At 48.5% G+C, this 14,736-nt stretch overlaps 1 protein-coding gene across 1 annotated transcript in view; it reads right to left on the reverse strand.

Moving 5' to 3' along the window:
- The window catches only part of SEMA5A (semaphorin 5A), a 446,471-nt gene that overhangs the window by 237,782 nt on the left and 193,953 nt on the right, over positions 1-14,736 (reverse strand). Inside the window, exon 4 of the mRNA XM_055132169.1 lies at positions 302-401. Within this exon, the coding sequence (XP_054988144.1) occupies positions 302-401 (100 nt within the window). The remainder of the gene's footprint in view (positions 1-301; positions 402-14,736) is intronic.

Raw genomic sequence — 14,736 nt, forward strand, 5'->3', positions numbered from 1 at the left:
TTTCTCCGTCTAAAGTGAGAGACATTGACAAGGCCTCCCCCTCAGGTTTCATGGATGGGGAAAAAATGAGTTAATTCATGCTGGAACAGCTCATGACGTGACACAGGGATGGCCCAACAAACACATGCTCTTAAGAACAGCCCCCGCTCGCCCACGTGAGCAATACACCTATGAAACTCAGACCATATTTCATGATGAGAAGAAACAGCATTCCACCCTCAAAAAATACTGCAGAGACATTCACGTGCCCCGCACAGATATTCAAAAGCAGCTACAGCAGCAAAACATTAAAATCTCTCACCTTGCTCCGACCACAAGTTCTTTCTGTCCCGGGTCAAATGTTAACTGCGAGAAATCCACAGCATCCTTCGCTCTGAACTCCCGCAACCAGGGGCCAATTTCTAAACAGGAAAAGCAAATAAATAACAAGATGAAAATGTACGATCTCCTTCCTCTGCAGAGCACAGCATCCAGCAGGCAGCCTACATCACATTTCAGAGAGGACAGCAGGCCCCCCTCCCCGAGGGGAGGGTTCGGGGGCCACCAGATTTTCCCACCGGGACTTCACAGTTGCCGTGCTGAGGGTGTGTGCTCAGCGAGGCAGCGACGGTGGTCCAGTCCACAGGCCGGAGGCTCTGGGCAGCGTAGAAAACAGGACGACACACACCAGACTCATCAGAGCCATAGGGAAAGCAAACAAGACCATTTCCTGTGCAACGGGACAAAAGTGCGATGAAGCCTGGGAAAAATCACCAAAGCACTCCTAGGGGGGCAGGGACAGGCCCAGCGGTGCCACTGGTCTTCTCTCCAAGGGAACGTGCCCTCTCTGGGCCCTCCAGGTTCCTGGTTTGTCCCCATGATCAGGCTGGTTCAACACATTCGGCCCTCCCGGGAGAGCAATCCAGAGAACCCAGTGGCCGGTGGGCTCATCTGCCCCTTTTTAAGGGAAACGCAGAGCGGGCCAGTCCTCGGAGACAGGCTTCATGCCCAGGTGCCACTCGCCTGAGGTGGCCTCTGGTCCCCTTCGGTCACTGTGACACGGCAGTGTTTGGAGGAGAGTCACATGCTGCCTCGTGGGCTGTTTCTGCCCACTTCTGACAATGAAAAATCATTCCGAAAACTGCCTGTTGATTCTGCCAACTCCTCATCACTATTCTGAGCAGAAAAAAAAAAAAAATCCCTGTTATCTGTCCTTTCCCTCTTGGATTTAGTATTTTGAGTGACATCACAGTGAGTAAAGGAGCGGGACATGGTAACTGTCAGATGAACAAAGTCCTTGGCTTGAGGAGGAACATACGTAGCATAGTAATAGTCTCAACAAACACCAACGCGACATCCAAGTCTCACGAGAAAAGGTGCCTTTGTCCATGTTCTGCAGCATGTTTGTTGATGTGAAGAAAATGGATTACTTCCAAGGAGGAACTCTTCTCTGAGCGATATGACATTCCTCTGCTATCAGTTACTGGGGGAAATTACAGGGCTTGAAAGCATTATCTGTGTAAAGAAAACCGGCGTTGAATTATCAAAAGATCTGCATTTAATTTCCAAAATGCTAACCTTCGTGCTATCTTGATCGCTTTAGTACCCTATAGACAAAGCGCTTAAAATAAAATGGTTATTTATAGCAGAGCATGTATGGGAGTTAGGAAGGTATTAAACAATGATCCTGTGGGAGTTTATAACTCAGTCAGTGAACTACCCAAACGTCTTCTTAATACACACTGTCTCACCTTGGAGACACGGGCCTTAACATGCACGGTGTCTGCAGCGTTACAGGAGGTATTCGTACACAGAATGGAGGCCTGGGACCAGAAAGATGACAGAGGGGAGTTAAGATGCTTGCCCGGCATGTGGTTGATTCTGGCTCAGTCCCCTGCACCGCATAAATTCCCCTGAGCACCACCAGGTGTGGTCCGAAACCTCCCAGCACCCTGCAGCTTCAAGAGATGCTGGGATTGGAGTCCAGGGATGCTAAGTGGGGACACATGGCGCCCCCTGTGGCAAGAGCTGGCACTGCACATCCTCACTCCCCCTTGACTCCGTTCTGGGGAGACAGAAACCCCAAGGTTCTCGGGCCTGTGTGGGGCTTTGTGCCTCCGACAGCCAGGACACAGGGACGTGTACATGATTGGTGATTTAAAAACCAACCAACCAACCAACCAACCAACCAACCAACAGGCCGTGCAGGGAAGTAGAGAGAATAAGCAGGTTCCAGACAGAAGAGAACTAACAAAAGGGGAGGGGGGGCGGGGACATTTTGAGCAACTATGGGGATGGGCCAGAGGAGGGGGCAGAGGTCACAGTGGGTGAGCACGGAGGAGAGGAGGGGGGAGTGGAGGTCACAGCGCGTGAGCAAGAAGGAGAGAGGGAGGATGGGTCACAGCGGGTAAGCAGGACTGAGTCCCAGGCCCCGGCAGGCAAACCATCTTCCAGCCCTCAGTTTCCCCTTGGGAGAGGATGGGAGAGGGGAAAGAACAAGAAGCTACCGGGGAGCAGAGGGCAGCTGAGAAGAGACAATAAAACAAACCGAAACGGCTTGCTGTTAAGAAGTTTCAGCTGACCTCATCTGTGACTGAAAGGATCTGCAAAGTTCTCAAGCAAACACTTAAAACACCTCAAAGCAAGTATCGGAGGATTATAAATGGGCCACTGATAGACGGGAGAGACTAGGACACTGGTGTGAGAGTAAAGTGACTTCTCGAAGCCCAGCCCTTAGAAGGCGCAGGGAAGGTGGGGAAGGAAGGCCCGGGGGGAAGAGATGCACTGGCCTGACTACGGGGAAAGCGCCCAGAGGGACCAGGGAAAGAGCAGAGGACTTCAAGAAGGGAAGAGAAGCGTGAGGACCAAGGAGGAGTAGGTGTGGGACAAAGGTCAGGGGCTGGATGCAGCTGTGAAATGTTCCCAGAGGCATGCTGCCCGCTGCAAGACTCACAGACAGCTAGAGATGATGACAGCGTCACTGTGGGTCAAACACTCACTGCAGAAGGGAAGCCCAAGGCCAGGACCGCAGCCTGGGTCTCTGAGAGCACTGAGAGGGGACACTGACCAGCACTCAGCTGACACTGCCGGGAGCACAGGCTCCAGCCAAAATGCTGAGTCGGCAGTGCAGGGAAGGACAGATGGCCAGGCCAGATTTCTCTTCTAGAGTAGAACTTGGAGCCACATGAAAGCACGGACGCTCTGAGAAGGCCCGGAGGAAGTCAACGCGTGCATTTCCCGTGCATTCGGCCTTCCTTCTCAGGCCATGCACTGGAAGGAAATGGCCACTGGGATCAGAGTGAATAAGCTCTGGAGAGGCTTTGGTCCCAATACTGGGCAAAAGGAAAAGTTTTACTTCCTAAAATATCACCAAATGGCAATGGATTTTTGAAAGAGAGGGGCATAAAACCATCAGCAACACATAATTCAGTCAATATTTAATTTCCGTTATACAAACTTCTAACAAGCTTCCCCAACAACACCACTTTTTCACGGTGATCAGAGTCAGAGTCTGCATATTTGTTTCTGTTTGGATTTTCCTGCACGTCTCCCCCAGAAAGCTGGACTGTGTTTAATCTGCCTATTACATGGCACCAAGAGCGCTTGGGGAAACAGGGGTATCCCAGCACCAAACCCTTTCTGGACCTGAAAAGATTCCTGCATTAATCTCATGCCAAACCACCGATTTTGCCAGTGTCACGGAGTTCCTTTACATATCTCCATTGTAAGAACAAAAGACCTTTTAAAAGATATTTCAAATCTCATAATTGCAGTCTCACACACCCAAACAAAATATATAGGAAACTCTCAAATACAGTTCAATAATTCTACAAACCCAATTTATTATTATTATTATTATTATTATTTTGCTTTTTGGGTCACACCTGGCGATGCACTCAGGAATCACTCCTGGCGGTGCTCAGGGGACCATATGGGATGCCGGGAATAGAACCCAGGTCGGCCGCATGCAAGGCAAATGCCCTACCCGCTGTGCTATTGCTCCAGCCCCTACAAACCCAATTTTAAATGTAAATTTTAACAACTCCCTAAGGAACATACAACCCCAACTATATAGAACCTTTTCAGAGATAAGAGATAAAGCATCTAATATAGATGCAAAGCTAGTAGATCTTGAATATCTGAATACTAAGGCTGAACAGACCATTATGAGGAAGGAAAACATGGGCCAACCCTCTTTAAGAACATGGTTGAAAACATTTCTAAGAATTACCAAATAACAATCTTTAAATTCCCCTCTCACTGCCTCATATCTAGAAAAGGATAGGATTTATCCCAGAAATGCAGAAATGATTCAAATAAGATTTTACCATGGAAGAAAAAAAAAACTATGGGTATAATTCACCATCATGATAACAAATTTCAACCGCAGAATGAATTCATTACCAATGCTGCTTTATGGAATGGAGAGTAAATGCGCAGTTATGGACCCAGAAAACCTACGGGGTGTTAAGTATCACAAAGGGTCGGAGAGAGAGAATATTATCCTAGGCTGGTGGTGAGGAAGAAGCTTATTGGATGCCAGTAAAAGATCAGGGAGGATTAGGGGAGCTGGGGGAGTCCCAGGGCATGTGGGAGGAGGGGGGATATACTTTAGAGCACCGTCGGCCTCGTAAATGCTTGTTCCTTTTCTCCAAATAACCTTCCTCCTCCTGTCTTCTGATCTTGCAGCCTCCTTCGGGAGGTGCTGAAAGAACCCTAAGATGATGTGGAAGTCAGATATGGGGGCTGGGTACCACCAGAACTAGGAAATGAAACAGTCCTATAAAACCTGTAATTTGAGTTGAATGCTCTGTAGAACAGTTTTGATGTTTGATGATGCTAACTCCCAGCTAATCCACTCATCAAGGCAAACACAACCCTTGAAATGTGGCCTCTGGCCATGACTTTCTGTGAGTTTCTAAAAGAAAGGCAAATGGGCACACAGGGACTCGAGCGTTCAGTGGCCGAGAGCCGCCTCCGAGAGACAGACGAAGAACCAGGTGTGGAGAAACAGGGCCCCAGGCTGGCTGGTACTCAGTAATCAGTTTATTTCTCTCCTCCCCAGTGATAGTCTGATCTCTCCCCTTACAGCACAACCATAGTTGTAGTTTTGGTTGTAGTCCCAGTCAACACAGTTCCATGATCCAAGTCACCTCGTAGAACTCAAAGTCCTCTCCTTTGTGATCTCTTCTTCCTTGTCTGTTGCAGTCTCATAATCCCTTCTTTCCTCTTACAACATCACTGTAGTCCCATTGCTCATCGATTTGTTCAAGCGGGCACCAGTAACGTCTCTCGATTGTGAGACTTATTTGTTACTGTTTCTGGCACATCCAATACACCAGGGGTAGCTTGCCAGGCTCTGCCGTGCGGGCTCCATACTCTCGGTAGCTTGCCGGGCTCTCCGAGAGGAGCGGAGGAATCAAACACAGGTCGTCCGAGTGAAAGGCGAACGCCCTACCACTGTGCTATCGCTCCAGCCCCTTACAGCATAGTTATATAGAAATCATGAAGGGAAGGGGTACACATAGGTGGGGTTGAACATCGTCTTAACAACAAGCACTGTCTGTAGCACTGTCATCCCGTTGCTCATCGATTTGCTTGAGCAGGCACCAGTAACACCTCCATTGTGAGACTTGTTGTTACTGTTTTTGGTATATTGAATACACCATGGGTAGCTTGCCAGGCTCTGCTGTGTGGGTGGGATACTCTCGGTAGCTTGCCAGGCTCTCCAAGAGGGATGGAGGAATCGAACCCTGGTCAGCCACTTGCAAGGCAAACGCCCTACCTGCTATGTTATCGCTCCAGTCCCTTAACAACAAACAGGTAAAGCCACTCCTTCAGGGGACGTTCTAGGGATTAATGCAAGGACAAAATAGAATCTGAGGGCTCAGCACTCCAGATTACTAGCAGATCCAATCAAGGGCGGGATTCCATCCAGGGTGTATTGCTCTCTCCTTTCCTCAGCTAGTAATCCATTTAAACAACCATAGTAAATTTACTTCTTGTAATATTTGTAGTCATTTTGAATGAACACAGTAAGAGATACATTAAGCTTAAAGGTTGGCTCTTCCTGGGAACATCTCGCTATATATTCCAGACCACAGTCCTCAGGCCAGGTTAGTCTTTCCCAACCCCAGCAGGGTCCTTATTCAGTTACTTCTTTTGGGGTCATGACAGAGTTTGTCCATGACCATACTCTTAAATTTATTATACTTATGGTGCTTAGCTTGTCCCCTTTGGATGCCAGGGTAGCTTACAGCTTGCACAGGGTCTATCCGGTCCTTTTGTCGGGACCCTCCTTTTGGAGTGCCAAGAAATAAGGGCAACTGAGACTTAAGCCAAGTAAATATGGATGCCCAGGAGTAAATATTATTTTGGAGTCAGTTAACTCCCAGGTTACAAAGCATAGCATCAGCTGTCTTCTTGTGTCTGTACAAAAAGGGCACTGCTAAACCATGCAAGTGACATAAAGGAAAGAGAAAAGCAATATAGGATCATTAGTGCCTGATGGAATTGGGTGTGCCTCAGGGGCACTGTTGTGGGAGTAACTCAATAAACCTCGGCTCCCTGCGGGAGGAGCAAGGACACCCCAATGTTATCCCACAACTTTCTCCTACAAAATAAGCTGTGCTCTTGCTCACCCTCTCCCGGTGCCCGCCTGGGTAACAGTCTCAGCACTGTGCTGCTTCCGGTGCGGGCTGTGAAGACCAGACAGTAAGGGGCAAAGACACGCCTTGGCCTCAGATCACAACACGGAGATTACCGCGAGCAGAGGGCATGGCTGGGGAAATGAAGAGGTGGCCCGGAGGTGACATGGGGACAGTGGCGGGGAGCTGTGGGCACTTCGGAGGTGAGGGGGTACAATAACTTTGTCTATCAACACTCAAACCGAAACAACACCGTGGCCATGTTACCTCAAAGGAAGTACAAATACAATCCAATTAAATAGTAGCACTGTCATCCCTGGTTCATCGATTTGCTCAAGCGGGCACCAGCAATGTCTCCATTGTGAGGCTTATTGTTACTGTTTTTGGCATATCGAATACACCACGGGAGCTTGCCAAGCTCTGCTGTGCAGATGGGATACTCAGGGTAGCTCGCCGGGCTCTCCGAGAGGGGTGGAAGGAATCGACCCAGGTTGGCTGCGTGCAAGGCAAACGTCCTACCCATTGTGTTATCACTCCAGCTCTCTAGTGCAATGGATAGCACACTGGACTTCTAGCGTGAGTTTAAGTAGTGACTTCTAAAATCTCAGCTTCAAAAAACATGCGATAAATCGGTCTCAATATTCCTCAGGCTGCCCCAACTCAGCGGCCTGTGTCAACTGAACACTGGTTTAACAGACAAAATGTAATCGCGCTCCATTCCCACAAAAGCAGAAACAGAAGGCGGGAAAGTTACCACTCGAAAGGAAAAGCAAAGGCTATCGTAGATATCCAGTGATGCTTATAGGGCGAGAAAACCTCTCAGTGCTCTTCGGGGGCCACACTGCCCCGGCCCAGGGCGGACTCTTGCTCCCCACTCCGGGGTCCCTCTTTGGCAAGGCTCAGAGGACCCTGTGGGATTGAACCCAGGTGGGCTGCCCGCAAGGCAAGAGCCCCGTCCTCGGTACTATCTCTTGGACCCCCCACCCCTTTTTTCGCTTTTTGTTGGGGAGGGCAAGAAAACCTTTCAAGGCCAGTGCAGTAAGAATCATAGGGGACAGCCACGAAGGTCTGGGTCAGGAGACAGGCCTGGCACAGGCCACCGGTTCTCCCGGCACCACAAAGCCTCCCGAGCACTGTGGGGTGAGGCTCCGAAGGCCCCAGGCACCTCGGCATTGGCTCTAGTTAGTGGTCTCCATCCCCGAAAAACCCGAGCGAATCCACGACCCAGGGGCTCACAGGGACCTGACTGGCAGGCCCAGCTGGCTGAGGAGTGCCGGGAGGGGTCCCGGGCTGACGAGCACTGCTGGGGAACCCCATCTCTCCCTGCTACCCCCCAAAAAGAATCACAGGAAACAGCTGAAGGCAAACCTCCAAAACTCGCTTTGTCGCTTCTTCCAAGAGTACGGCGGCCTGTGGGCACCGCTGAGGGCTCTCGGGCTCACTCTAGGGCTGGCGGGGTACTGCATCGAGCACCCCGTCCCCACCCCAGGCTCCAGCAAGGAGGAAGAGGGACTCCGAATCAATCTGGGGAACCAAGAAACCTGCTCTAGAAACTGAGGCAGGGGTGAAGTGGGCTGGGGGTGGGGGAGGATTAAATACCTTATTCATCTCACAAAAGCACGAGGAGCAGCAAGATCTACAAGACTAAAAATATAAATCTACCTTCTGATACATATATCTATACTTATTCATAAGACTGCTGTTCTTTCCTAACCCTCTCTGAGTCTCACGAAATCACACTGATTTCTGTGACCCATGATGCACGTGGGAACGATAATGACAATGTCCGTAACGGAATTCCTGGGCAAGCAGCGAACCGAAACAGCGGCTCTGAAATGCCCCACGGCACGTGCGAGGGCCTTCTGTTTCCTCGTGCGTCTGAACCCGCGTCCTCCTCGACCCACCCGACTTCGGGGAGCAGAGCAAGCTGTGCAGGAACAGCTACTAAGGTTCCATGTCTGGCTGGGGGTGGGGACAGGGGAGGGACGGTTATCTCCAGCTCTGAAACTGCAGCGGATCAAGTAATTTTTACTGCCTATGCAATATTTGGGAAATAACAAGAAGAAAAATCAACAGCCTCTTCACTTTGAAAGGGAGTTCATTCTGATTAATCATACTTTTACACGAGAACTGCCCACTCAGTTTGCAGTGATGAACTAGAAGAAAAGAAAATGTAACAGCAGGGGCCGCGGCGATAGTGCAGCAGGTAAGGTGTTTGCCTTGCACACAGCTAACCCAGGTTCCATCCCAGGCATCCCATATAGTCCCCCAAGTACCACCAGGAGTAACTCCTGAGTGCAGAGCCAGGAGGAACCCCTGAGCATTGCCGGGTGTGAGGAAGGAAGGAAGGAAGGAAGGAAGGAAGGAAGGAAGGAAGGAAGGAAGGAAGGAAGGAAGGAAGGAAGGAAGGAAGGGAGGGAGGGAGGGAGGGAGGGAGGGAGGGAGGGAGGGAGGGAGGGAGGGAGGGAGGGAGGGAGGGAGGGAGGAACAAGGGAGGGAGGGAGGAACAAGGGAGGGAGGGAGGGAGGGAGGGAGGAAGGAAGGAAGGAAGGAAGGAAGGAAGGAAGGAAGGAAGGAAGGAAGGAAGGAAGGAAGGAAGGAAGGAAGGGAGGGAGGGAGGGAGGGAGGGAGGGAGGGAGGAACAAGGGAGGGAGAGAGGAAGGGAGGGAGGAAGGGAGGGAGGGAGGGAGGAAGGGAGGGAGGGAGGGAGGGAGGAAGGAAGGAAGGAAGGAAGGAAGGAAGGAAGGAAGGAAGGAAGGAAGGAAGGAAGGAAGGAAGGAAGGAAGGAAGGAAGGAAGGAAGGAAGGGAGGAAGGAAGGAAGGGGTAGGGAGGGAAGGAAGGAAGGAAGGAAGGAAGGAAGGAAGGAAGGAAGGAAGGAAGGAAGGAAGGAAGGAAGGAAGGAAGGAAGGAAGGGAGGGAGGGAGGGAGGGAGGGAGGAACAAGGGAGGGAGAGAGGAAGGGAGGGAGGAAGGGAGGGAGGGAGGGAGGGAGAGGGAGGGAGGGAGGGAGGGAGGAAGGGAGCAAGGAAGGAAGGAAGGAAGGAAGGAAGGAAGGAAGGAAGGAAGGAAGGAAGGAAGGAAGGAAGGAAGGAAGGAAGGAAGGAAGGAAGGAAGGAAGGAAGGAAGGAAGGAAGGAAGACAATGTAACAGCAGAAATCCAGATGGCCAAAAGCTATCTACTACTGCAACCTGCAAAAGCATCATGTATTGTTTTTACTGGTAGTTACTAATAAGGATGGTCTGCACATTGGGTATAATCTATAGGAAACGTAGGTGGAGAAAGTGTCTCAAAGATAGTGTATTTGCCTTGCATGTGTTAGATCTGAGTCCCATACCCAGCGCATGCGCGCACACACACACACACATACAGAAAAAAATGGTACGGCATGCACCATCTCACCAGTAAGCCTTTCTGATCTAGACATTAAGAGTTTGGCTTGGGGGCCTGTCTCACACCTGAAATGCGGTGCCCAAATCCTGCCTGAAACTTTAATTGATGTATCATCATTTTCAGTCCCAAAGCCTTAAGTGTTTATCTAGAGGTAAACAAAACCCTCATCAGAGAGCAAAAATATAAACTCACCAATAAGAGGTATCCAAGAAAACATCTACCTGTATATGTGTGATTCCTCTCATCTGTTTTTTCCACTGTATATTTTCAGCACTTTCTTAGCTTCAGGACCTACGTTTGATAAGTTTGCATGTCAACATGCTCCAATTTCATTTTAATGTCCCTAATCCCGTGAAGATTTGTTATAGAACCATAAAAAAAGCCCTGAAAATTCTGACAAGTTAAAGACCCTGTTATATATAATAATTAAATGGTAACGGTTCAGTAATAAGTGGTATTTCCATCAGGCCAAAATTAGGTATCAGTTTTGCACAGAAAGCATGAAGCACATCAGTCCTTAAGAACAAAGCAGTCTGGATACATCTACCACAACCTTCTCCGCAATCCCCCAACGGTGGCAGGGAGGAAAGGAGGAAGAGGAAGGTGGTTATAATCGGGGTGCAGGAATGTTCCGATCTAGGGACCCCGTGCTCTGGAAGGAAGGTCCAAGTGAAAGGAAGTGGAATCCAGGTGTGTGTTCAGAGAAGACCCCAACTTGATGCTTTGTCTCCCTCGTGCTTCCCAACAGTTTCTATTTACATCTGCTCACTAGAAATACGCAAACTACAGGCCTGCCTTCAGTTTCGGAGAAAGTCTGAAAAGTAGTAGGCAATTCTGGTTTACCAAATGGATAAGCATTGGTGACTTTCACTGTAACTCTTAGTTTGGAGACTCGAATTGCACATGATCTCTCTCTCTCTCTCTCTCTCTCTCTCTCTCTCTCTCTCTCTCACACACACACACACACAAAATGGAGCACTTTATAATATTTCAGCTTTACAAAAGGGTAAACGCAAGGCGCACCCAGTAAGAACAGCACCTCAAACTGTGAATGCGGAAATTCTGGGCTCACTCCCAGCATCAGTCTGACGAATAGTAAGCTCCGTGAGATCCTCAACACCTTACAGTGAAACAGCCCCTGTCTGAGGTCACTGGTGTCCAGCTGGAGGATAATATCAGTGATATCGGTGGTGTGAACATGTTTTCAGACTGGGCTAATAAACTTGATGTCCAGTACATTAGGTGCATGAAATAAATTCTCAATTTAAGATATCTTCTACTTCCTAATGGATTTACAAGCATATAAGTCAAGCAAGACCTATAGTTACAGACGGCATGAACCCAACCACCCCTTATTTCACAGTTGAAAGATGTAGAAAAAAAACTACATCACTTCTCAAAGAAATACAACAATAAGTGGCAAAGTGGAAAATCACATATCCGTGAACTTCTTCACCAATCTCTCCCTTTGATTTCCTCCCCACCCATCTCAACATTAATAAAGAGAATCAATGGGGCTGGAGTGATAGCACAGTGGGTAGGGCGTTTGCCTTGCACACGGCCAACCCGGGTTTGATTCCCAGAATCCCATACGGTCCCCCGAGAACCCCCAGGAGTAATTCCTGAGTACAGAGCAAGGAGTAACCCCGAGCATCACCGGCTGTGACCCAAAAATCCAAAAGAAAAAAAAAGGGGGGCTGGAGTGATAGCACAGTGGGTAGGGCGTTTGTCTTGCACACGGCCGACCCCGGTTCGATGCCCAGCATCCCATATGGTCCCCCAAGCACCGCCAGGAGTAATTCCTGAGTGCAAAGCCAGGAGTAACCCCTGAGCATCGCTGGGTGTGACCCAAAAAGCAAAAAAAAAAAAAAAAAGAGCATCGAGTGATGTCTGACAGACTGATATGAGCACTGTAATAATTTAGTGAATAAAAATACCTACATATCAATTTCAATATATATCTCTGCCACATGTATGTGCATAAGTATGTTTACTAGCACATGCAAATATATAAAGCTATTAAAATATAAGTGTGTAAGTATAATCACAATGGTGTTTAGCGACAGCATGTTTGAGTATGTTCACATACATGCATATGAGTAGAGAGATGCATCCATACATGTATATGCTTATGACGCACATAAAATTAGTGATACAATATTAATGTATAAGTATGAACACAATCATGTTCAAATACAGAAGACATATGTGTGTTCATATACATAGGGGGATGTATAGACATGCATCCACATATTAGTAAAAATACCAATGTACATAATAAACACTAAAGAGTACAGTAAAAAAATATAATTCAATAATAACTAATTAGAAAAGTTAAAGTATTTTGTATGAGTCAAAGCAAAATGGAGCTGCTTTATCAGGAAGAGGATAGCATCTTTCATTTACACTTTCCTCATAAGCATGGACATACAAAGCAATAAAATAATAGCTGCTGTCTCTCAGATTTCTTTCATTTTACTTGCACACCTGTTTAACATGAGTCAGATGTTTCACCAAGTCCTCTCAAAGAGATTCTTTGCAATGACATGTAACACACGTAATCCACTTTCATCCTTGCTATCGGAAAAGTTTACCGACAAACAGCGCAAATAGTTGTACTCTGGAAGTAGGTTCTTCTAAAATTCACTGTCTTCTCCTGGAAAGGCTCTTGGAAGAGTTCCAAGAGCCCCCAAAGCTGTGCTAGTTCGTCCTTACTTGAAGGATTCCTGATGTGGGTCTTCTTGCTTCATAGCCTGGAATCCTTGGTATCTTTTACAAACGTAAGTGAACAATAAATAATAGCCACAAAAATCTGAAGTTATTGGGAAGAATGTATATGTCTGATTCCACTCGAAGCAAACACAGACTGCTCCTAGGGGCACGTGGCCGAGGTGGCACTTAGAATAAGTGTGGCTGGGGGCACTTCAAGAAGACAGAGGTCATGGAGCGTGACTGACATCATTGTTGGGTGGCTTCTGGACCTAGTATTTCTCCCAGCCAGACTGCTGCACAAAAGCACATAGCTAGTCTGTAGTAAGTTTTTCCCTGTAATGAGACGTCTGAGGAACTCCACCACGGGACTCCACCAAGACCCCCAGACTCAGCAAAACATACTCATTTACTGCATCTAAGGTGGGATTCAGGATCTCTACTGCTACCCCAAGTTTTCTTTCCTTCACCTGGCTCCCAGCACATTCTGAAAACCCTGGGACTCATAACGGAAGTGCCAGGCTCAAGCCCCGAGGGCCGAGCCAGGGTCTCCACATACCAGGCGTGGTAGGGAATGAAGCTTCTGCAAAGCTGGCCAGATGCTGGCACTGCCTCTCAGCGGACACTCTCTGTCGGGGACGTGTCAGTCCGTGGATGCTTCTGATTTCATTAAGCCCTCCGAAGCAACCCCTCATTTTCAGTAAATGCATGATGAGAATCAAACAGATCCACGGCTTGTGTGTTGCTGGGTAACTCACACAATAGGTAACTTCTACTAGCCTACCAAAAGATCAGATTTTTTTCATTATTATTATTTAGAAGATGAGGGAAATCCATGTATAAAATAGGCCAGATGCAAACTCCTGGCTTGTAACCTGCTTCATCCTCCAGGCTGGACGGAGGGGATCTGGCCTGGTCTGCCTGCCTGAAGCTCAGTCTGACACATAAGTGCCCTGTGTTACCTGGCAGAGACTGTCCTAAGCCCAAAGGCCTTAATTTTGACTTATAACTTGCAGCATATGACTGTGAGCTATAAAATCTAATTGCAAATCTTAATGTGGGGCCAGAAGACATTAAAAAGTCATCTCTTTTATATTTATAACTTTGGAACTACAAATGATGTTAATAAGACCAGAAATACAAAAAAAAAAAAAAAAGTGCACAATTTCCTTTCCACACGCACTACTATTACCCCAGGAGTGACCGAGCGTGCTTGGTTTCTGAGCAACAAGGACGGAACTGTGACAGGCAAAGCGAAGTCAGCTGCCACCGGGCAATGCCACGGAGCATGCCGGTGGCCTCTGAGATTTCTTAGGCTCTGAGGGTGTCAGATTTTAAATCCCCCTGCACGGTATTCTGCCTCCTATTCGGGAGTTATCAGACCTTGAAGGTAAGAGAAAAAGAAATCCTCTCCTGACGCTGTGATCGCTTCCCCACGGCGAGTGCTGTCTGCCCTGCATCTCCGTGCTGGCATCCTCAAGTCAGACCTCAGGACGCAGGGCGAGCACTGGGCACTCAGCAGTGGGGCCGGCCTGTGCAAAATGCGCTTCTGATGTACAGACCGATCGAGCGTGTCCCTGGAGATCTCTTAGGACGAGATTCTACCATCGGGACTGGGATATCTGCCGGGACCCACCCAGGAACTTTAGGGTTTAGCGCGTGGAGTATACGCACCGAGACTGCAGTAACACAATGCACCACGTACCCATTTACCCAAAGATGTTCTGGATTCCCTGAGACGTAAGGTAAGACACGGCCACAGAGGCTGGCCTCGGTGCCAGCTCCAGGACGTTCAGATTTCCTTAACCAGATGAGACGTTCCCGCCCAGCAGCTAGACGGGCGGGCAGAAACCCTGGCAGGCCCAGGAAGTGTGGTACGATGTGCTCCCGGCAACACGGCCGTTTGAGGCAGTGCCGGGATACGGGCACTGCTCAACTTCCCAGAAGCCGCTTCAAAAAAATACCAAGAAACGGGACAAATCAATTTTCAACAAAACCAGTTGCGAACCT

This window comes from Sorex araneus, chromosome 1, assembly GCF_027595985.1.
Source record: "Sorex araneus isolate mSorAra2 chromosome 1, mSorAra2.pri, whole genome shotgun sequence".
Taxonomy (NCBI): Eukaryota; Metazoa; Chordata; class Mammalia; order Eulipotyphla; family Soricidae; genus Sorex; species Sorex araneus.